The 23,857-nt window shown below is 37.7% G+C and overlaps 1 protein-coding gene across 2 annotated transcripts; it reads left to right on the top strand.

Moving 5' to 3' along the window:
- The first annotated feature begins 712 nt into the window (after window positions 1–712).
- LOC103973596 (uncharacterized) lies at window positions 713–21,985 on the top strand. 2 transcript variants are annotated; one of them, XM_009388213.3, is made up of 12 exons: window positions 713–1,349; window positions 1,835–2,018; window positions 2,109–2,177; window positions 2,276–2,374; window positions 18,608–18,687; window positions 18,773–19,577; window positions 19,696–20,381; window positions 21,010–21,094; window positions 21,171–21,222; window positions 21,328–21,377; window positions 21,451–21,498; window positions 21,580–21,985. In XM_009388213.3, the coding sequence occupies exons 1-12, from the start codon at window positions 1,090–1,092 to the stop codon at window positions 21,754–21,756; spliced, it is 2,595 nt and encodes an 864-aa protein (XP_009386488.1). In that variant the 5' UTR covers window positions 713–1,089; the 3' UTR covers window positions 21,757–21,985. The 2 variants fall into 2 exon arrangements, with proteins under 2 accessions (XP_009386488.1, XP_064942222.1); XM_065086150.1 differs by having other exon boundaries at window positions 939–1,319.
- Window positions 21,986–23,857: the final 1,872 nt, after the last annotated feature.

Below are 23,857 nucleotides of genomic sequence, written 5' to 3'. Positions count from 1 at the left end.
GTCCCACAAAAGCCGGGACGGTGCCGAGTGAGTACAACGTTGCCCAACAAAAGGCTAGGACGACACTCACCAAATACCACGCCGTCCTGCAAAGGGCAGGATGGTACCCGTAGAATGCACCCCGACCCGTAAAGACTGGGATGGTGCTAAATCGAGTACAGCGTCGACGGTAATAAATAGCCCAGGTACGATCGGTCCTCTTGAGGGGAAGATAAAAACCCCTCGAGGGGTCAGACAAAAGAGGTTCCTCTCTGGCTACTCAATATTAACAAGATCTTCGGAGGGGTCAAAGTTGGGAGCCCCTTCTCGACCCCGACCTGTGTGTAGGGATCGGAGCCCGAGGAGCAGGCAATCAGCCCTAGGGAGCCTCTGACTCAGAAGCCAGAGCTCAAACCCGACCTGCTAGAGGTGGATAATCTTGTGCACCCGGGATCGAACCAAACCGTGCCAACTCCACGGTGTAAAGGATCACTGTCAAATCTCAGTTGACTGATGACAACGTGAGAATGGGCCACATATGCAATCCCAATTATCTAATACTAATTGTAGTTAGAAAATTATTAATTAGAGAGGTACATGTGAACATGCTTGAAAGATCTTAATATTTTTGGTACGACATATCAAAAGTTTTGGGTAAATATGCTATTTCCAAGATATGTAAGGATAGATATGTGTACGAGCTCCCATATGGAAGAATGAATGCTCTCACAATGCTCTCACACCCGTATCTTCGCACAGTCTTGGCGTTCAAGCCACTCCAAGTTAGGATCACGATCCATTGTCAACAACAATACTATAAGACCAAAAGTTTCTCTTTTTCGACCCTTTTGGCAACCCTCCATCCTTTTCTTTCCGTCTCCATGTGAAAATCCGATCTCTCTTCCCTAATCCAAATAAAACCCCGCCCTCCCCTCCCCGGCACTCGAAACCCTAATCAGAGGCACAGATAGAGATCGCCTCAATGGCTCTTCCCATCTCTCCACAAGATTAGGCGGTTGCAGCGGCAGGCGGCTTGGTTGCGATCGACGGTGCCCCTCCGCCGGTTTGCTCTAGGCCGAGTTGCCTCCTCCACGGTTTCCGCCCTCCGAGATGGCCATTGTCCCGCCGCCGTCCACGCAGCCATCCCAACAGCCGCCGTCTCCGCCGCTGGCCCGCCTCCAGTCCCAACCGCCTGATAATGATCGGAGCAGTGGGGAGCTTCGCGCTTTGGATTGTAACCTTGCTTCCCTCTGTGACCACATCCAGATGGAGGGGTTCAATTCGGGTGCATTCTCCGATGTAGTGGTGCAGGCGATGGGCTCCACCTACCGACTCCACCGGTTAATTCTTTCCCGTAGTTCTTATTTCAGGTGCAATTTTGTTCCATTGTAGAATAGGCGTTTCTTGATTTATAGGACTTCGAGTGCGGCAGGAAGAAAATATATGGGTTTTTTTGGAAATTAACATACTAGTTGGGAGAGTCTTTTTCTGCAATTTTTTATTGCATTTATTTGTAGGTTTCTCTTGGTTTGATCATATGCAACTTGGTATTCCTTTAGCATACATAAATTATATTGATTATAGCTTCTTCCTCTCGTAATTTGAGAGCAACACGTAGGTCAATTGTGCAGCTTAATGGTCATGTAACTGATTGTGCTTATTTCAGAACTTGCTACTTTGAATCCACAGGTATTTTAACCGATCAATCTCTTGGTTGTTAAGAAGAATATGAAATGATGATCTTTATTGTCAATAACCTTATGGATTCCTTGATAACATCTGGAGCTATAATTTGCTCACTACATGCTGTGATTTTCTTTCCTCTTTCTTGTTGCACTGACCTGATCTCATGTAGGAATATGCTTCATGGTCCTTGGAAGGAAGCTGGTGAGCCTACTGTGGTCTTGAATATTGATGATGCTAATGTTGATCCAGATGCAATTGCAGTCGGTTTAGCATATCTCTACGGGCATTATCCGAAGCTTGATGACAGCAATGCTTTCCGTGTTCTTGCAGTTGCTTCTTTTTTAGACCTACAGGTTCTGTGAAGTATCATTCTGTGGGTTTGAATCTCCCTAGTTTTTATTTTATTTTATTTTCCTTTGAGATTTATGTGGCTTTTCTTTCAGGATCTTTGTGCCATTTGCACAGATTTTATCATTTCTGAACTTTCAACTTCAAACTTTTTAGCATACCAGGTGAGTTCTGAACCCTCAGACTGTATTTGAGTTTCCTTCTTCTAATGAAACCAGATTCCGATTTCATCCAATTTTAAATTGCATTCTCTGTGAGTCAGGTCTTTGCAGAGAGCCATGACTATGGTATGCATGGAGAGCGTGTTAGTAATGCATGCTGGGGATACCTTTGTCAAAGTGCCACCAAGGAATTGATAGAGGTTAGGAACAGATGGTTTTAGTTTAATACATACTCTTTACTGTGCATCATACGTGTTCTGCTGTTTGCTCTTCTTGTGGCTAACATTTTATATCCAACTCTTCTACGGGCATATAAAAATTTATAGATATCTTTTGATACCTATCCTACAAAGGTAATTAGGTTGGTAGATATAAGGAACCGTTCTTTACATTTTCAATCAAGATGGTTCAGAAGTAGGTTTCTAGGATCTAAATCTTGAAACTGCTGTATTTGGCTAAAAAATGGATTTAAGATGAACTTTCTTGAGTTTGCTGAATGATGTCCTCTACAAGTATTCTTTCTTTAGCTTCACCTGCTTGTGTGTAGTCCTATTATTTCTCCATTAACTATTTGATGAACAGGACCAAGGAGATCTTTTACAGCAAATGCATATATGAGAACCAAGTAGAGAACTGATTAAAAGGGATAAAGAAAAAGAAGAAACCCACATAATCTTTTTTTATACTACAAGTGTTTCTTGGTGGCATTGGGTGGTTTAACATAAAAGGATAAAACTAATTTGTATTAGATCTTTGTTCCCTTAGTTTCATGATTATATTAGATTGAGATAGATGGGCCTAGCAAATGAGAGGCCAAATGAAGAGCAATTTTGTATGTTTGTCATTTTATTATAGAGTGAACCTTAATTATTAGTTTCTATTTTCTATTATATGTTACAAGAATCCCTCAATGGTAACGAAAAATAAAACTTAAGCAGTGGAGTATGGATTTATTTTTTATCTCATAATTTGATTCTGATCAAAGATTCAAGTTATGTAGTAATTATCACTACATAGTCCTATGTTGTTGTAAGTAGTTGTTTAGGTGGTCTACCTAGGCCATTTAGCTATGCTTACCTCCTAGACTCTTAGCACATTCTATGCACAAAGCCCAAGCAATCTCTCGAGTGCCTAGATAGAGGAACCTAGTGTTGTATTAAAGACACAGATCTGAGTAAAACTTGAATAAAATAGAATTAGGCAAGGCGTTTCTAGGAAACTGTCTTCAAGATAGATAATTTTCCCACTACGATGCAGATGACTTCATGGAAATTCTATCTCCAGGATACAATGCCTATTACCCGAAATAATCAAGACTTCTTGATTACTTGAAGAATCATAACTCAACTAGAAAATAAAGAGAAAGAAAAATTCAGTACTTTGTTTGCACTAGAATTTTCTTATGTTTTACTCTTCAATATAGAGGAGTTTATATATACATTGAAAGGATGCTAAAAGACCCTTTCAATTATCCTGAAGAGTTATGACTTTTTGAACCATTATAACACATTAAACTGAGTTTTTTTAAATGGCAAGCAGTTTCCATAATTATTCCCTTTTATTCCTTTTTCTTTTTTTATTTATAGTAAATTCCTTATATATAACAATCCCCCATTAATTTACATATAATAAAAATATAATCATAAAATTACAAATCAAAATGTAAACTCTGGGATGTATATAATGTTTGTATATCCATAAGTAGACTAATCTTAAACTTTGGATTGAAAATGGGACATAAGGAACCATATTCACACTATATATGAGTTCTGAAGTCTACATATGGCAGCACTTTAATGGGCCTTGCATTGAATCCTGGCTTAGCTAGTACTCGTGGGGTCTTACCGGTGTGATCCGTAAGAAAGAACCTCTTCTCTACTGGCAAAGGTAGACTCATCAAAAGTGCCTACAACTCACTCTACATAGCTATGTCTATTAAGGACTTTATTGTCCAACCTTTTGTTGTGGTAAATAGTGCATTAACCAGATATAGGACTTTAACGAAATAGTATACCCCCCACTATTTCTTAAACAATGCACTTGATATGTATCATCGTTTCCATTTCTCAAATATCTATGAATAAATTGCCTTTTAAACTCTTGTAACTTGATTTCCACTATCGAGTGATATTATAGAAATAGAGTTGGTTTCAATCAGGATATTTCTTTTATTGATAACAGTCTTATACCTCTCATATTTTTAGTAATTTTATCGCCTAATAAAGGCTTTGTCAAAGGGTATGCTAGTATTTGTTTCGGTGGCAAGTATTGTAACACTAACTTTCCTTTTTTCACAAGTCTCCGAACAAAGTTATAGCAATATATTTACTTCTATCTGTTATCCTTTTGTTCTTTGTATTTTGGATTGCAGCTTGGTTGTCACAATACAGTGTTACTAGGTAGATTTAATAAGGAATACTTCTTAAGATTCTCTTAAACCAAACAATCTCTTTACTTGCAATTGACATTGCAATATACTCTGATTCCATGGAAGATAAAGTAACACAATTTTGTTTCTTGGATGACCAAGCAACAATTGTTCCACCTAAAGTGAACAACCAACCACTAGTAGATCTAGAGTTTGATCTATTGGATGCTCAATTTGCATCACTGTAACACTCAAGTACAGAAGTTGTACATTTGTAATGCAATCCATAATTTTTACTATTTTTCAAGTATCTCAATACTCTACTTAACCCTTTCCAATGCTGTTCACTTGGGTTACTAGTGAATGTGCTCAATATGCCAATTGCACATGCAAGATCTGGTCTTGTGTGATTCATAACATACATGATGCTTCCAATAATCTTGGCATATTCTCCTTAATTATTGCTGTTCCCTTGTTTTGAACTAGTTTTACATGAGGGTGTGTTTTACAAGGTTGACAATCAAAATGATTGAACTTTCTTAACGTCTTTTCTATATAGTGAGATTGTGTTAAAACAAATTCCCTTCCTCTTTCGAGAGCCTTGATCCCCAATATGACATCGACAGGACGTAAGTCCTTCATGTCAAAAGCTTGTCTCAAGATTCTCTTAGTTTTATCTATTTAATTTATATTAGTACCAAAAATAAGCAAGTCATCAACATAAAAAGTAATGAGTACTTTATATTCTGCAGTGACTTTAGTAAATACACAACTTTCTACTTTACTGCTCTTAAACCAAATTTCTTAATTTCCTTTTTAAATTTTTTATACCATTGTCTAGATGCTTGTTTAAGTTCATACAATGATTTATTCAATTTACATACTTTATTCTCATGACCTTTAACAATATAACCTTCATGTTGGTTGATGTAAATTTCTTTTTCAAAGTCACCATTTAAAAATGCAGTTTTTACACCCATTTGATGCACTTCAAGATTATACCTAGATGCAATGACAAACATAATTCTAATGGATGTAAATTTTGTTACGGGAGAAAAAGTTTCAAAATAATTGACTTCCTCTTTTTGACTAAAACCTTTAGCTACTAATTTTGCTTTATATTTATCAATTGTTCCATCAGTTTTGAGTTTCTTTCTCAAAACACACTTGCAACTAATAGGTTTAGTGTTTGGAGGAAGTTCTACTAGGGTCCATGTAATGTTATCATGTATAGATTTAATCTCATCATCCATTGCCCTTTTCCACATATTAGCATTCGGTAAAGACATTGCTTCTTGAAAAGATTTAGGATCCTCTTCTATAAGATAATGTATTCATATCAGGACCAAAATTCTTTTCAATTCTACATCTTTTGTCTCTTTAGATTAGGTTCATCATTTCTTCTCACAATATTATTAATCATATCCATATCATGCAAATTATTATGATCAACAGAAATAGATATACATCAGTATTAGAACTAGAAGCATGATCAGAATACAAATTTAACTCATTTGATAAATCCTTTTCTAATTCTAACTTGTCTGCATCTTTAATTGTTAAGTGTTCAAAGAAAATAGCATGTGCAGATTCAAATACTCAAATACTCTATTTGAACAAAGACTCAAAAATCTATTTACTTCACTATGCACAGAATAACCCAAGAAAATAGATTTAACAGTTTAACTTCCTAACTTAGATCTTTTCAAAGCAGCATCTAAAGCATATGCAATATAACCCCACACTTTAAAATAATTAATACTAGGTTTCTTATTTCAAATAAATATATTACATGCAGTAAGAAGTGCTTCTCCCCAATAACTCTTAGGTAATTTAGCATGAATTATCATAACACTAACCATTTCTAGCAAAGATCTATTTTTTCTTTTTGGTACTCCATTTTGAGATGGAGTGTTAGGTGTAGAAAGTTCTCAGATGATACCATTTTGTTCACAAAATGAAATCATCTCTTTTGAGAGATATTCTCCTCCTCTATCAGATCTTATTCTATTAATCTTTTTGCTGCTTTTATTTTCAATTTCTTCCATAAAGATTTTGAATTTATCAAAAACCTCATCCTTTGTTCTTAACAAATAGACATACGTAAAATTTGAAAAGTCATCAATAAATGTAACAAAATAATATTTTCCTCCTCTAGTTAGACTTTCCTTGTTCTCACAAACATTAGTATGAATAAGTTCTAGCAAGGATGATGTTCTAGTAACAAATTTAAAAGAGGGTTTAGTTATCTTAGATTGTGCACAACATACACAAGTATTCATTGATAGAATATTCTTAGACTTGGAATAGGGTTTACCGTACCGACTTGTATCGCTTGGTATGGGCGGTACGTATTGGTCTCTGATAGGGGACCGGTATGCAGATCGCCCTCTACCGAGCAGTACCATAGTTTGACCCCGTATCAGGCGATATGGGGTTTGTACCGGGCAATAATGGTCGAAATCCAATCGTTACCGTTCAAGGGCTGAGATCACCCTATTTCAAACGGTCAAATTAATTGTTTGAACCATAGGAAAGGGTTTCCCCCCTCTTTCAACTCATTACTCTCTCAATCTCCTCAAGTCTCTTAAACTTATTCTCACTCACGTCTCACTCTCATTCTCAGATTTTCACTCTCCTAAACAAGGTTACGATTCGAGGATTGGATCAAATTTGGGAGGATTAAGAGGAAGATTCCCCTCGGTCAGAACGTGGCGGAAGAGCCAAATAACTTCGAGTTAGACTGTTCGAGGAACTCGAGACACCTAACTGTGACAGTCGTATGCCTAGTATGCAAAGACAAAGATAAAGGGGAAGGCAGTAGCATCAGCCACACTGTTGGAAAGAATTGAGTCAGGCGGCGAAACACCTTCTCAATCGCATTCAACCCGCTCAATCCAGAGACATGGCTGCGATGTGGACAACAATGCCTCAATTGATGATGGCGACAACGCAGGGGAGTTGATGGTCACATGTCACCTAAGATTCAAATCATGAAACTCGACGAGGATGGTTCGTAACGTACCATAATCTAACAATTCAAATCATTTCTTTGTAGATAATTCAATATTAACAGAAGGATGGTTTGGAACGTACAACAAAGCTATTCCCTAAAGCCCGAAAAAGATGTGTCATTATTCTTTCTTAATTTAGATTATTTTCGCTAATATTATATTAAATTTATATTTATTTTTAACTTAAAAAATCCTAATCTAACTTTTTATTTTCTATTTTTTAGGTATTTTTGGAGCTATTTTCGATGCTTTTTTGGGTGTACCATTGGTATGTCCCAACGTACCGTTGGTTACCTCGGTATGTACTGTATCAACTATTGGTCGGTACAACATTACGGACCGAAATTGCGAATCTTGCTTAGGAACTAAATCATAAGACATCATGCGTTGCATTTATACCAATATGTCCTAGTCTGTAATGCCAAAGAGACTAAGAATCATGCTCAACAATGTAAATTGAACTGGTAATATTATCATTAATTTTCAACAAGTACATATTAGCTTTTACATAGCCTTTCCCAGCAAAAGTTCCTTTTTTAGAGATAATAACTTTTTGTGATGCTATGGTAATCTTAAAACCATTTTCATCAACCCTATTAATTGATACAAGACTCTTCCTCATGCTAGGAATGTGATAGACATCTCAAAGAGTAAACACTTTACCAGAAGAAAGAGAGAGTCGTGGTGTACCCTTCCCTAAAACTGCACTAGTAGATGAATTTCCCATATAGACAGTTTTAGAACCATTCAACACTTAATAAGTTTCAAATAGATTCTTATAATGAATTACATGACATGTTACTCCAGAATCCAGCCACCAATTTTCATCGGAATTGACCATACAAACTTCAGTAAGGACAACAAAAAATCACTTTCTACCAGATTAGTTTCTTCCTTGTTAATTCCTTTCCAAGAACAACAAACCTTGGCTGTATGTCCAGGTTTTCCACAAACAAAACAGGGGCCAAACTTGCTCTTCTTGTTATCATTTTTATTTTCATTCTTTTGGAATGAAGAATGCTTCCTTTTTTTTAAAGACCCTTGCTTCCCCTTTGGAGCCTTTGATGCTGACGCGTCAACATTATGAATACCATCATTTTTATTACAATTAGTTAAAACGTATCTTCTTCTTGCTTCTGCCTCAATCTGAATGTGTTGTAACAACTCATCTAGATAAACAGATTTTTTTCTCATGTTTCAACTTATTTTGATATTCCTTCCATGAAGTTGGAAGTTTCCCAATGATGGTAGACACTTGGAAATGATTCAGAGATTGGTTCTCCAGCATCAGCACATTTCATAGCAGGCTTTGAATTATTCGTTTTATAAACTATGTGCTTGTTGATCAAAAAAGATTTATTACCAGCATCTTCATTAACATACCTGCGTTTAAGTGCAGTCCAAAGTTTTCTTCTTCTGTTATTCAGTTTGATCCACGTCCACATAAGCCACCTTGGCGATTGTCAACAATTAGAAGATTTTTATAAATCCAGCATTTGTACTTTGCACCACTAAACCATTCAAGCCTTTCCACATCATGAATCTGTGCCTTGATTAATGCAGAATCCATTGTGACTTATCTATCTTGAAATTGTTGTAGTAAAGACACAGATCTAAGTAAAACTTGAGTAAAACAGAATTAGACAAGGCGTTTCTAGGAAACTGTTTTCAAGATAAATGATTTCTCCACTATGATGCAAATGGTTTCACGAAAATTCTATCTCCAGGATACAATGCCTATTAACCGAAATAATCAAGACTGCACTTCTTGATTACTTGAAGAATCATAACTTAACCAGAAAATAAAGAGAAAGAAAAATTCAGTTCTTTGTTTGCACTAGAATTTCTTGTGTTTTACTCTTCAATATAGAGGAGTTTATATAGATATTGAAAGGATGCTAAAAGACCCATTTAGGTATCCTGAAGAGTTATGACTTTTTGAACCATTACAGCACATTAAACTGAGTTTTTTTAAACTGCAAGCAGTTCCATAATTGTTCCCTTTCATTCCTTTTACTTTTTTTTAATTTACAGTAAATTCCTTATATATAACACCTAGATGTCTATCTAGGCTCCTAAGGCTCATTTTTTTCTTGTAAAACTACTCGTAATAAGAATACTTTGAGGTATACTTGACCATATACCATAGCATAAGATTTTGGACTTTACTTCATGCATAGTATATAATTAATGGAGTGGAATCTAAAGGCCTTAACATCTGTTGGCATACATATCAAGAATTGTATTGGATTTGTTAACCTTACGATGTGATAAGGTCCAAGTGGGTTTTCTTTCACAAATCACAATGTACCTAACTTTTTCCTGTGGAACCTCAAGAGTTTCTTTGCAGCAAGACTCAATTTTGCACGTGGGGTTGACCCATAAATGAGACTTGGGATTTGACATTATTACCCCTAATGTTACTCTGAATTTTCATGAGGTTAGAAGATGGCACATTTTTTGCTCATCTAACTTTAGAATGTTATATGTCCTCAATCTTTTCTTTTTATGGCAGTTCTTTATGCATATTATACTTTTAGTAAGCAACCAATCATTGGAAGTATTGGATGGTTTCCATGCATGTCTACCAATTTATAGGCCCCTTTTTCATAGACCTCAATGATATAACGATCTTTCCAAATTGGATCAAAATTTTCCCTTGTATTTTCATTTGCAATGATTCCACATTTTATTATAAGGACCAATTCTCCCTTTTCAAAGGTGTGGCCCTAAGTTAGCTTCTTGTAAGCTTCAAACATTTGAGGTCGATGTAGTTCGAAGTTTTTTATCTGCAGCTAAGCTAGCCTTAATTCATCAAGAGCATCAAGCTTGCCTAGCCTTAATTGTATATTTACATAGAAAATTTAACTTGACTCAAGCATGGCCTAAGCGCTCGCATAGGCCTAGGTGTTGGGAGGGTCGGATGCTCGCTTGGTTCAACTCAGGCTAGGTCAAGCCTGAATTGAACCAAAATACTCATATGGTGTGATTGAACTAGGTATTTATCGTAGATACCACCACCTGCGAGTGCCCTAACGCTGAAGTCCTTTCCTCACTACGTTTCTCACAACGGTGGAGTTACTCCCATCGACGAATGACACTAGTAGTGGCGGTGTCTTCCTCCAGCGACAGTTGTGACGTCTTCCTCTAGCAACAGCGGTGTGTCTTCCTTCGACGACTAAGGTAGTGTCTTCCCCTCCCTCTAGATATATCTCCCTCCTCTCTCCTCACTCCTACCTCTGCCTTGTTCACCACAGCCCTCCTAAGTTCACCGTTGCAACCCTCCTACGTTCACCGCAGCCCCCCGTCTCCCCCGCCCTTCCCCACTCGCTCTTCCCACTTCCCCCTCTTCCCCATTCACCGCTGCCATCCTACCGTCCTACGTTCCTTGCTCTTCCCTCATTTTTGATGTGTCAAATTTGGAGTATTTGGAATTGTTTCTTTGGATGTTTTTATGCTCGAGTAGTTTTGGAATTTTTTCTATGAAACTTTTAGAGGTTATGTTTTCTATCCGATCAATGGTAATCGGTTTGGAATTTGGTTTTACAAGAATCTAGTATGCATGCAATGAGTGCTTGTTGCTTATTGTTGATTGGGTGGAAAGCTTTTAGTGGTAATATCATTTGAGCATTCCCATATAATGTGGGTCTATGCATTAGGTTGTATGAATTCATTGGACACCTGATGTTGTTCCAACAACATTAGGAGGTACTGTGCATGCATAAGATACAACTTTGTGCATGTAAAGTTGCACATCATTATGCATTGGATTAGTGATTTAAAAAGTATTAGGCGCTAAAAGACGCCAAGGTCCAAAAACTCCCGAGGTGCTAAACGCTCATCCGAGCGAAGCGAGACGCTAAAATATAAAAATATATAATATAATTAATAAATATAATTATTAAAAAAAAATGATATTAAATTAAAAAATCTTACAAAATCATAATATCACATTAACAAAAAATCTAAAAATTCAAAACAAAAGCAATAATTTCAAATAAATAAAAATTAGCAGTATTAAAATCAAAATAATATATTATTAATCTAATAAATAAAAAAATATTGTTACTAATATATAGTTAAGAGTATACTTTTAATATACTGTTAACAGTATACTATCGAGTCGATGTGAGAAGAGGGAGTAAGAGTAACAGTAGTGGCAATGGGAGTGGGAGCGACGATAGTGGCGAGCAGCGACAGCAACCGCGAGCAGCAGTAGTGGTAGCGGGGGCACAGTGTAACAGTAAGACTGAGGCTGCTGATTGAGAGAAGCAACAGCGATAGCAGTGAGCAGCGACAGCAGGAGCGGGAGTGGCGAGCGGCGACGAGCAGTGACAACAACAAGCAGCGACAGTGGCAATGGCATTGGAGAGCAACGATAGCAAAGAGAGGCAATGACAACGGAGAGAGGCAGCGGCAGTAGAGAGGAAATGTCAACGATAGAATCGCGAGCAGGGTTAGGGTTGGGGAAGTCACGAGAGGGATGCTGGGAGGCTGATATCAGTGCTTTAATTGGTTTGATTGAACCAACTAAAGCATCGGAGACCAAACCAGACATAAAACATTGGTTCGGTCACCTGGTTTAACCCGGGCGCTCGTAGAGTGCTCGACACCTAGGCTCGGGCGAGCGCCCAGGTGGCGCCTCTTTGAAGCTAGATGCCTGGACATGAAGCGAGGCGCTCGGGCGAGGCGAGGCGGCGCCTCTTTGAAGCGAGACGCCTGGACATGAAGCGAGGCGCTTGGGCCTCGCCTCGCCTCGCCCGAGCGCCTATTGAAATCGCTGCACTGGATTAGTTGAGAACCGCAGCTACCTGCTGTAGTGAATAGCAGCTGTCGCCTTTGCTGTAGTAAGTAAAATGTTGATTATTATTGCTATTGTTGTAGTGAAAGTTGCACATCTTGTTTTATTTTGTTATTGAATATGGACAATGTAGTTTGGTACTATAAATGAATGCAAGTTTGATGTGTTATTTTAGTTTTAGTTTATTTTTATTAATAATGATATATAATTTTTAAATTATAATATTTGGGAGCGTCTTGCTTTGCTCGAGCGAGTGCCTAGGGGAGTACCTAACACCTCAAGTATTTTGGGACCATGATGCCTTCTGGCGCTTAGTGCTTTTGACTACACTGAGACACATACATTGATCTTCTAAGCTAGTCCATGTGTGATCTACTCCTTAGTATTTGAAAAAAAATTAAAACCATAGGTATGAGCAATCCATAGCCTAGTAAGTTTCAACTTGCACACTAACAAAATTGATATATAAAAAGGATGCTTTTATTAAAACTTTAAAATAATTTTGCAACCAATCATTTACCTTTAAACAAAAGAAAGGGCATCAAACTTTTTTTTTGTTTTCCACAGAGTCATAACATAACTTCATATATCTTGCAAAGAAGTCTTACACCTTCAACACATAAGATTTAAATAACATTTTCAGAGTAACTTATCTTTAATGCTATTGTTATTATTATTTTTTCAAAGGACAATATATACATAGCTAAGAGCATAGATTATAACAAATGTCGTTTTAGCAATGATGGCTATAGCCACGGTATATACCAATGACAAGGTGGAGAATCATGTTTGACCCCATGATGTAGGTAACACATTTATCCTTTTATTAGAGCCCAAAAGAAATTAATAAATACCTATGTTTAACCCCCATTGGTAGGGTCCAGATCATAGCCATAATAAATAGACAACTAAGACATCATATATCATGTCAAACATTTATATAGTTCTTTATAAAACATCTCACAGAATCATTTAGTATTTTTCAGAAATGATTTTGTAAAGGAGTTTGTAATATTTGAAACCATAAAATAATTTGCAGGCCAATAATTACTTCAAATAATATTTCTAAGGCATATGTTTTTTTCACATATTGCAAACACATAATATGTATGTGATTCTTTCTGAATAATAAAATATTTTATAAACCAACCAAAAATCATATAAGTGACTATTATATATGTCATTACTTCGAAAAGAGGCTAGACGGAGTCATTCGAATACTTACCTTAGTTGTAGAAAATCAAGATAACACAATGACTAAGATCCTTCTTCCTTTCCTAAATAACATAAGGAGGACCAGTTAATAATCATGTACAAGTGTGAAATTCTAAATTGCTAATATGATTAACATCACCAAGAACTAAACCTCATAAGTCATGTGCATCCTTCCTATTAATAAGTGATTTAAAAAGCACTAGGCGCCAAGGTCCAAAAACGCCCGAGGCGCTAGGCGCTCGCCCGAATGAAGCGAGGTGCTAAAATATAAAAATATATAATATAATTAATAAATATAATTATTTAAAATTTTAAATAAAAATATGTTATTAAATTAAGGAAATCTAAGATACAAAATCAAAATAATATATTATTAATCTAATAAATACAAATACTATTATTAGTATACTGTTAACAATATACTATTAACATAATACAGAAGGAGAAGGAAGAGGAGAGTAAGGGGGTGCTGACTGAGAAAAGAGGAAGTGGTAGCGGTAGCGAGAGTGGAAGCGGGAGTGTAAGGAGGCAACGGCAGCGGGAGCGGCGATAGTGGCGAGCAGCGGCAGCGGCAACGGCGAGCAGCGACACTGACAGTGGCAGCGTGAGCAGCAGTGGCAACGAGCAGGGTTAGGGTTGGGCAGTGACAGCTGATATCGGTGCTTTAGTTGGTTCGATTGAACCAACTAAAACACCGGAGATCGAACCAGACCTAAAACGCTAGTTCGGTCGCCTGGTTTTACCCAAGCGCTTGCCCGAAGCGCCCAGCGCCTGGGCACGGCCTCTTTGAAGCGCACCGCCTGGAAGTGAAGCGAGGTGCTCGGGCCTCGCCTCGCCTCGCCCGAGTGCCTAGGCGAGCGCCCGAGCGCCTTTTTAAATCACTGCTATTAATCCTTCAAATATTTTGTAACAATTTTTTTTTTTCTTCTCTAAGCCTTTCTCTTCTGTTCATTGCATGGCTGCACGCTCTCCTGTGGACCACCCTTACTTTCTCCTATGTCCTTTGCTTCCCACTCTCTCTTCTTCACTCAGTTCTCTCTCTATGCTGCAGCAACTCACATCCTCTCAATGCTGCTGCAGCAAGCCTAATTTGAGATCCCTCATCCCCCCATCCCCCTCCCCCACCAAAGGGGGTTTTGCTGAGCGCTGACAGCCTTGCCATATGCTGCAGCACTCTTTTATTTTATTTTATTATTTTGTTCAGTCTCATCTCTTAAATCTATTATGTAAACTTGGAATTTATCTTACAATCCAGTAATTATAAATCTTAACTCTTGGTAAAGATAAGTAAAGAAAAACTTGAATCATGGTTCATCTATAATATAATTCAACCAGAAAATTCTTTGACTCTTTGATTCATTAAATAAGATGAAGATCATCAAGCTGTAGTAGATCATATGATCCTCATGCTCCATTAACAAGATAGAATATAAGGATTCGAAAGTTTACTTAGATCAATCCATGCAACTAAGAACTTGATCTCCTAGTCTTCTCGGTCGCAAATGCATGATCCTTCCAGGGTTTAGTTCCTCTCAAGTGGGGTGGAGACAACCCCTGAGAGGATATTATATATTAGGTCTTCAAAACCCTAGGATTTGTTTTGCATAGAAGTCCTCAAAAATATAAAATTTACATTTAGGCCCGTAAGTAAGATTTAGGATGAATATGTTGTAGATTGTGTTGGTGTTTGATAGGTTGCTCTATAAACCCAAAGAGCTTCTCAAAGCTTTTGGTGCCAATTCCTTTTATTTATTGTTGACTATCTTTTATAGGGAGCTTTGACGATGTCTTTTAAAAGGCTTCTGCTATTTACCATTGGCCCTTGGACCATAGGTAATGAAATATTACTGATCAATCTTAAGGTGATTGGCAAACCTGGATATTCTGAAGCTCATGAATGCAAGCACTGGGGGGTGGTGTAGATTTTCCTAGTGTTTTACTGTTAAGTATATTTATGTGGTTTTCAGCCAATTTATCTATTCAACAAAGACATGGAAGTTCTATCTATCAATATCTATGGTCTTGGACCATCAATAATGATTTTTCCTTACAGTCCAGATACTTGATCGATCTACTTAGTTCTATTATGTCAATACTAATTACTACTGTTGGCATCATGGTTCTTATTTATAGTGACAATTATATGTCTCATGATCAAGGATATCTGAGATTTTTTGCTTATATGAGTTTTTCAATGCTTCCATGTTGGTATTAGTTACCAGTTCCAATTGGATACAAATGTATACTACTTAATGCTTTCAAAAGCATTTTAAATGGTTTGTCCCAAACAAATGGTGCATTCTTGATTTAGAGGAAGGATGCACTGTAAATAGAAAGATTAGAGATAAATTTCTTTGTATAAGCTAGACATCTTAGGAGTGACCATAGTAGTTTAGGATTTTTTGGTCAAGGCATGTCTATACTTCTACTCATTACAACTAGGCAAGTAAACCTTGCTCAAGGACCGATAAATGGAGATGGAGACAGGGGATGAGGAAGAAGGGAAGAAGAGGATGACAAGCATCCATTTACTTGTCATTGTTTCCTCCTCTTCCTCTGGTATGATCTTTCTGTTGCGTACTTTTCTCTTCTCTTACCAAGTTTCTGATACCATCTGCCCTCTTTTCTTGTTCTTATTTTATCCCCTTGCTGAGAGCAAAACACCTTGACTTAGATAGTAAGTCAGACTTTCCAAGAAAGTACCAGAATTGTATCTCTGATGGAGATGAGACAAGATCGCCAAATCTCAGAAAAAGATAACACTAGCAAAATCTCATGTTGATATCAGCCTCCACTTTTTGATAAGTTGAGATTTCATACATCACATTGATATCGATTCTTTTCTGAAAAAAATTGCCTTCAACACTAGCTATGCTAGTGAATGTCATAGTTGCTTGAACTACATAGATAAGAGATTGAAGTCACTTTTTGGTACCCCTTGGAGGCTTGAAAACTTATCTTGGTTCAGAACAGTTTGTTCTTTCCTCTTTGTAGGATTGCCAATATTTTCAATTTTGGTGGTTTACTTTTATTATCCCATGACCACCAAACTTCTGATTGAACAATCATATATGATAATTAATAGATGAAATCATGGGTTCTCATCATATTTTAGTGAGAAATAAAGTGTATATGGGTCTGTTATTATAAATGTAGTTTTAAAAAATTTATGTGGACAATGTGATTGCATTATTTGCTTCATTTTCCATAACCAGAGTTGGCGCAATATAATTGGAATCAAATGTAATGAACAAATAATTGAAATGTCACCACCCATGCGGTCATTGAAATTACAATGTAATGCATAATTAACATGGAAAAGAGATACATTCTATGCAGTATGCAGCTGAGCTACAAAAGCTTTGTTTTTTGTATAGATATCCAAAGATGGGTAATGGCAAAAATCACAAAAGTTTAGTTCAACTGGTTTACTTGCTTAAAGGTAAGAATATGATAACATGTGTGGGCCTTATACAAGGCAGCATGACTTGAGGATAGCCTAGCCTAATGCACCATGTGTGGGACTCGTACTGGTCATAAGATTTGCAAGGTTATGATAGTATAAGTCCTGATCAGGTTTTAATGCACATAGATCACTATATTTGGCCCTTGCTTGTCTATGTAGTTCTAGCTACTCTGGGATGTTCTGAAAGGTGATCAGTTTTTGTGGACCAACCTCAAAAGAAGAGTTGTCAACATCAGATATTGCAAAGAAGGATATTACTTGTGGTCATAGTCCAATAGCATATTGTTTTAGAACAGTGATTTAAAAAGCGCTAGGCGCCAAAAGGTACCAAGGTCCAAAAACTCCCGAGGCGTTAGGCGCTCGCTCGAGCGAAGCGAGGCACTAAAATATAAAAATATATAATATAATTAATATATATAATTATTTAAATAAAAATATGCTATTAAATTAAGAAAATCGGGTATAAAATCATAATAAATAAATAAATCATAATAGTATTTTTTATTTTTTAAATAAAAAATATACTATTAAATAAATAAAAATTAATAGTATTAAAATTAAAATAATATATTATTAATCTAATAAATAAAAATACTATTATTAGTATACAGTTAGCAGTATACTGTTAATATATTGTTAATAGTATAGTGAGAAGAGTGTGAGAAGACCGAGGCCGCTGAGGCAAAGACAACGGTAGCAGGCGACAGCCATAGCGGGAGCAGCAAGTGGCAGCGACAGTGGGAGCGGCGAGCGATAGCGGGAGTGGGAGCGAGAGCTGTGAGCGATAGCGGGGGCGGCGAGCGACAACGGGAGCGGCGACAGCCATAGCGGGAGCGGCGAGTGTGGTAGCGGCAACCAGCGGCGATAGCGGGAGTGGCTAGCGACAGCAGGAGTGGGAGCGGGAGCTGCGAGTGGCAGCGGGAGCGAGAGCGGCGACAGCAGCGACGACAACAGCGGTGAGCAGCGATTGTGGCAGCGGCGAGCAGCGACAGCAGAGAGCAGCGACAGTAGAGAGCAGCGACAACAGAGAAGAAATCTCAGCGGTAAAATCGCGAGTGTTAGGGTTGGGGAAGTCGGGGAAATCGCGTGAGGGAGCCTGATATCGGTGATTTAGTTGGTTCAATTGAACCGACTAAAGCACCGGAGACCAACCTGACCTAAAAATCTGGTTGAGTCGCTTGGTTTAACCTAGGCGCTTGCTCGAAGCGCCCGACGCTTGGGCTTGGGCAAGCGCCTAGGTGACGCCTCTTTGAAGCGAGGCGCCCGGACATAAAGCGAGGCGCTCGGGCCTCGCCTCGCCCGAGCGCCTAGGCGAGTGCCCGAGCGTCTATTGAAATCACTGTTCTAGAATAATATTCATTCAATTTTAATCAATTTATCAATAGTGCTGCTTTTTCTCCCCACTTTTCTTCCTAGTATTTGTGGTATATTCTCGCATGCCTGTGTCTTGGTGTCAATATGTTGTCATGTGCTGGTTCTCTTACTTGCTTTTTCATGTTTGTATTATGCAATGTTTTCTTATCTAGCTACATGATCTAATTTTGGTTCATAAATGACATCTTCAAATAGGTGCTACCTAAACTTTCTTTACAAACTCTGCATGCGCTGCTTACATCTGATGAACTGTGGATACCTAATGAGGAGAAACGGTACATCACATTCTATTCCCTGCAATCGTCTTTCATAATTGACGTAAGTTTAGCCTAAGGCTTGTTATTATTATCTAATATCAAGGTTTGAGCTGGCACTATACACACTACTTGCAAGAGGTGCCATATCAGAGACAGAACATTCCACACAAAGAAGCTCCAGTATTGAGACAGGTTCTACAGATTCTGCTGGACACAGGGCTAAGAACTTGATTGATAGTAGCTGCAGTAAACAACCAACAGAGTCTGAATTACAACAATTGAACATACAAGGAAATTTAGAAGGACATAAAGCTGCTCATAATATATTGGTTGAGTTGGCAGATTATGTAGTAGATTTCCACACAGTGTTACCTTCTTCTAAACAAGTACAAGTGAGACAAAACAGTGGCTCTAACCCAGTGCAGGATTCAAGGTACTCCAAATTGAGGCAACCTGCCTCCCCTACATCTTTAGCTGATATGAATTCAACAAGGCCATCCTGTTCATATATGGACATGGGGAATAGTGTTGAAACTGCCAGAAAGGAGATTGCTATGGAAGGACCATCCGGGGAAAGCCCTTGTTACAATTTAAATAATAATCTTTGGCTTGCTAGGGACCAATCAAGAGAGTCCTTGATGAGCCTAACTGGTAATGAGACAGCACGGAATGACTGGGGTAGGTCCAATGTGCCCATATGGGGTGGCCGAGTAGTAGGTAGGAGACAGGTCACAAATGCTGAGGTCTCCTCTTTACGTGATGAAGAGTTTGATGCCTTCATGAAAATATTTGAAGGGGGTTCTCTTCTCTACTGTAACATGTCCTTTGAGGCACTTTTAAGTGTTAGAAGGCAACTAGAAGACTTGGGATTTCCCTGCAAAGCTGTAAATGATGGCCTTTGGCTGCAAGTCAGTAGCTATAAACTTTCACCATTGTTCCTATTAATAACAGTTTTCATTCTTTTTTTGATTGCTACCTATAGATGTTATGGGATATGATGTCTAAGATCTGTGTCTATCATTTCAGATGCTCCTGTGTCACAGGGTTCAAGCAATTGTGGCTGATGCTTGCAAAAACTGTTGCTTGACAAGCAGTGCATGTGCTTGTAGACAGGCTTATGGATATTCACATGGAGGAGGTCCAGTTGGTTATTACAGGCAAGAACATGACCGAAACAATAGTTCTAGCACCAACGGAAATATATACCTTGCAAATGCCCAGGGTGATGGAAGTGGCTTATTTGGGCCTGTTCGTGTCCCTGTGAGGGGAACAATTGATGGGCTTGCAGGCATTGGGCGAGGAACAACATATGAGCATGGTGCAGCTTGGCCTCCAACACGTTATGTATTTTCTCGTGTTCCGACAGTACTTGGCAATAGAAATCCACAGCAGACACTTGGCAATGATGAATCAGAAGCACGAATTGATTTGAATGGTGATGTACCAAGTGATGGTTTAACAGCTTTAGTTGGTCTTGTCCAAGGAAACAATCTTGTTCATATCCATGCAGAACAAAGAGGAAGAATGTGTGAAGCAGAAATACAGAACAGGTTTGCTGCTGCAGGATCTCACCCTGGTGCATGTGGCATTTCGTCACAGATGTTAGAATCGCGGGAGCAGACTCTTGGACTTGAATGGGAAAGTTGTGAGGGCTCATCGATATCCTTGGACCTAAAAACTCCATTACGCCATTTTCCTCCATTTCGCTTTGGGTTAACACTCAACTATTCTCCTTAATTTGATGATTTATCTGGATTGTTTAAAATCACTAGTACATTAGATAGTTCCTTGTTGCATACAATCCATTGTTGCTTCAAACTGCAGTGCATCTGATTTATGCAGTGACATCAAAGTAACTGATAACCCTTTTATTTAGAGGATGTTGACTTCTATGTCCCTGTGTGGTTCTGATCTTAAGTGTAACCTATTCTCTAATTTGGACAAAGAAACCCTTATGTGTTCATAGGGTACAGTTATGGTCCATAGTTTTTCAGAAACCAATAGGATTGGCTTGAACTTGATGTCACTTCCTAACACTAGGCAACTTTAAGATAACAGTTCTGCTATCAGGCCCATGGAATATTACCCGTGTAGTCTGCTCTCAATGCATTTCTTTGCTGTTTATTGGACTGCTCAAGATTTCAAATTCCCAACCAAATATCTTGGTGTTGCAAATGATTATTTCCTATCTGGAAAATAATAACATAGTATCATCAGACTATTTTTGCATGACATTAATTTCATTCTCAATTTTCAAAATTAACATTTTCTTAATGATTGTCTATACAATTTGATAATTATTTTTTCCCCTTGTTGACAATCTGTCAACTTAATTGTCAGGGTAGAATTTGAAGATGTTGACAGACTTGGTGATGGTCAAGTGAAGCACTCTTCTGAAGTATTTTATGCTGGGTCTCTGTGGAAGGTACATGCCTTTACATTTTGTTATCTCTAGAAGTATCCTTGCCATGTAATTTCTAAGGAAGGTTACATTGTTATAGGTAAGTGTCCAGGCTTTCAACGATGAGGATCCTCAAGGACGCCGCACACTTGGTAAACTTTCCATCAACCAATTGGTTCATTCTAAAATATATTGGTATCAGAGAGACATAATTAAATGGTATTAACTCGGATTAACATGGATCCTCTACTATTCAGGATTGTTTCTCCACCGACGGAAGGCTGAGCTTACAGATTCTCTCAGAAAGGTCAGTTTTTCTGGGGCAAAAGATAGAGCTTTAGACTTGGTAGCCATCTTTTTCTTGTTCTTCTCTTTTGCAGGTGCATATGTATGTCGACTCTCGTGAGAAGGTCACAGCTCGATATCAGGTAGCTTTAGTGTATACTCTTATCTATTTCACTTGTGTGAAGAAAAAAAAGACCAGATCATGCTATGGTTATTTATTGCAGTTAATATGCCCCTCAAAGAGGGAAGTCATGGTGTTTGGAAGCTTTAAGCAAGCAGGGACATTACTGCCTAAAGCTCCGAAAGGATGGGGTTGGCGCACTGCATTACTATTTGATGAGCTGGCTGATCTTCTCCATGCTGGAGCTTTACGGGTCACAGCCATTGTGCAGCTTGTTTGAGCTTCGGTATTGGCATATTAGGGCAATACATGGGTATGTTGGAGTCATTTCATTCTGTCTCAATATAAAATTAATAAATCGTAAATAGTTTTTTAATGTCTTACAGCAGTAAATGCTGACAATTTCATTCTTGTTTTTGGTGGGCCATCCTGCTGTAGGTCTCACAATCTTAGTTATTATTGTATAAAACCTTAATCTGTGTTATATGTAGTACCAGTTAAGCTTCTCATCTTGATCCTGGAAACTGAAACATTGATTCAGTGAAATGCTATGTTCCAGAATTTACTAGAAGTGGTGCCTAAATTTGGTGTATATAGAGAATAATACAATTACCGTTAGAAGTTAAAATAGCCAAATAAGAAGTCATGGAATATTGAATTAAAGAAGGCAAGTATCCCAAAAAAAGCTTGTGCTTATTGCTGCTTCCTAAACAATGCCTCTGTTTTTGGTTCTGCCCCCAGAGCATTCATATTTTTTATGAGGTGCATCTGTTTTCCACCTTATTGAAGTTTGGGGTTGGTCCAATTTGGTTGAGAGTTTTAGGCTTAGTTCGGTTCAAGCGATCGTCTTGGTTTAGAGAATTAAATTAGAAGGTTTTGCCAATTCAAGGAGTAAAGAGGTAAGAGGTCATTTAATTATATCTGTCGGCTCCTCTCTCTCCTTTAATCATCTTTCTGCAGTCTTCTGAGTTGATTGAATCTCTTGAAGAATCTCTCAGGTTCATCTTCTTTTCACTTATAACCCTAGTTTGTCTTTTTCCCGTTTTCACTTATTTAGCATTGATTTTCATTAACATTTGTTGATTTTCAAGTGGATTTGTGAGATTTCATGGTAAAGGGGTTTTGTCCATGCAGATTGTGCATATGACTGTTTTCATCTTGAATCCTAGGACGCAAATGTGTTTTTGGGTTGTGTAGATTTATTTTTCGTGAGTTTTTGAGTTGTGTAGATTTATTTTTCGTGGGTAGTGTATTGTGTGAAAATTTTAAATAATTTGATTTTAAATGGAAAAAAAATTGCGGCTGATTTTTCTTTTCAGTCTTTCAAGGTTTCAGCATTCTTGGATCAATTTTTGAGTCTTTTTTATTGCAAAAATTGCTAGTATGACACATTGATGTTCTTAGTAGGTAATTTTTGTCCCCATAAGATTTATGAATCTTATGAAGATTAGTGTAACTAAGTTTATATTGTTGTCTTATTTTTTCCACTTGGAGATTCTACCCGCAAAACCTGGTGGTTCCATCAGAGTTCACGCAAGTCGATCTACCACAGATTCAATTACATCATCACTCTGAAACAACGTAACAAACTTAATAGCCTACGGAGTTTAAGATTCTCCCGTGCATGGGTGCACTTGTTACACTTTTTTTTTACTGAAAACAGTGAAGCTATTTATTTTGAGGATTTCTTTAGCCATTTTTTGACACATTGAATATGGGCACCACTAAATGGTAGGGTCTGACCAGATTCCCGTCTGATTTGGGTTTTAATAAGTTTGCCTTAATTATTGAACTCGATTGCTAATGTGATTAAATATTTTTCTCTATTTTTTTACCCATTCCAAATATGATAAATGAGAGCCATATCCCACCACATCACTAGGTTAATTAGGCATTTGTTACCTAAAAGACCTCAAATTGTTGCCACCTAGTGATGACAAATCGAACTGTCATTGGCTAATTATCTACGATTAATTTTCCTTAAACATAAAAATCATGACTCAAAGTATCGGTTTGCATTATGTGCACGTTCTAGCTTGCTCTAAAAAGTCGGGATACACCAATGGGGCTGCTAAAGTGTTAAAGACTAATAGAGATCGGTAGACTATTAAACTTTGGGATCTATGCAGTCTTCAGATCTGAAATTAAAATAGTCGAACAGTAGGTTGATCGGGTCTCGGTGGGATATTTTCTAAATAAAAATCTCCTACAAAATTGATATTTTCTAAATAAAAATCTCTGACAAAATTACATTACTCGTGTATATCATAAACCTTATGAACATGAAAAAGACTTGAAAGAAAATTTCAAACATATTGGCAATTCACACATTACCCATCTTTTTTATCACAGCTTGCTTTCTCACATTGTAATCCTTTTAT

Source organism: Musa acuminata, chromosome BXJ1-2 (genome assembly GCF_036884655.1).
Source record: "Musa acuminata AAA Group cultivar baxijiao chromosome BXJ1-2, Cavendish_Baxijiao_AAA, whole genome shotgun sequence".
NCBI classification, from domain to species: domain Eukaryota; kingdom Viridiplantae; phylum Streptophyta; class Magnoliopsida; order Zingiberales; family Musaceae; genus Musa; species Musa acuminata.
Note: the sequence above shows the minus strand (reverse complement) of the source record. Positions and strands in the feature narration are given on the sequence as shown.

Coding starts and splice junctions, on each gene's coding strand:
- LOC103973596 (XM_009388213.3), top strand. CDS start 1,090: ATGGCCATTGTCCCGCCGCCGTCCACGCAGCCATCCCAACAGCCGCCG. Junction 2,019..2,108: donor CTTCTTTTTTAGACCTACAG/GTTCTGTGAAGT, acceptor CTTTTCTTTCAG/GATCTTTGTGCCATTTGCAC. Junction 21,499..21,579: donor AGGTCACAGCTCGATATCAG/GTAGCTTTAGTG, acceptor TATTTATTGCAG/TTAATATGCCCCTCAAAGAG.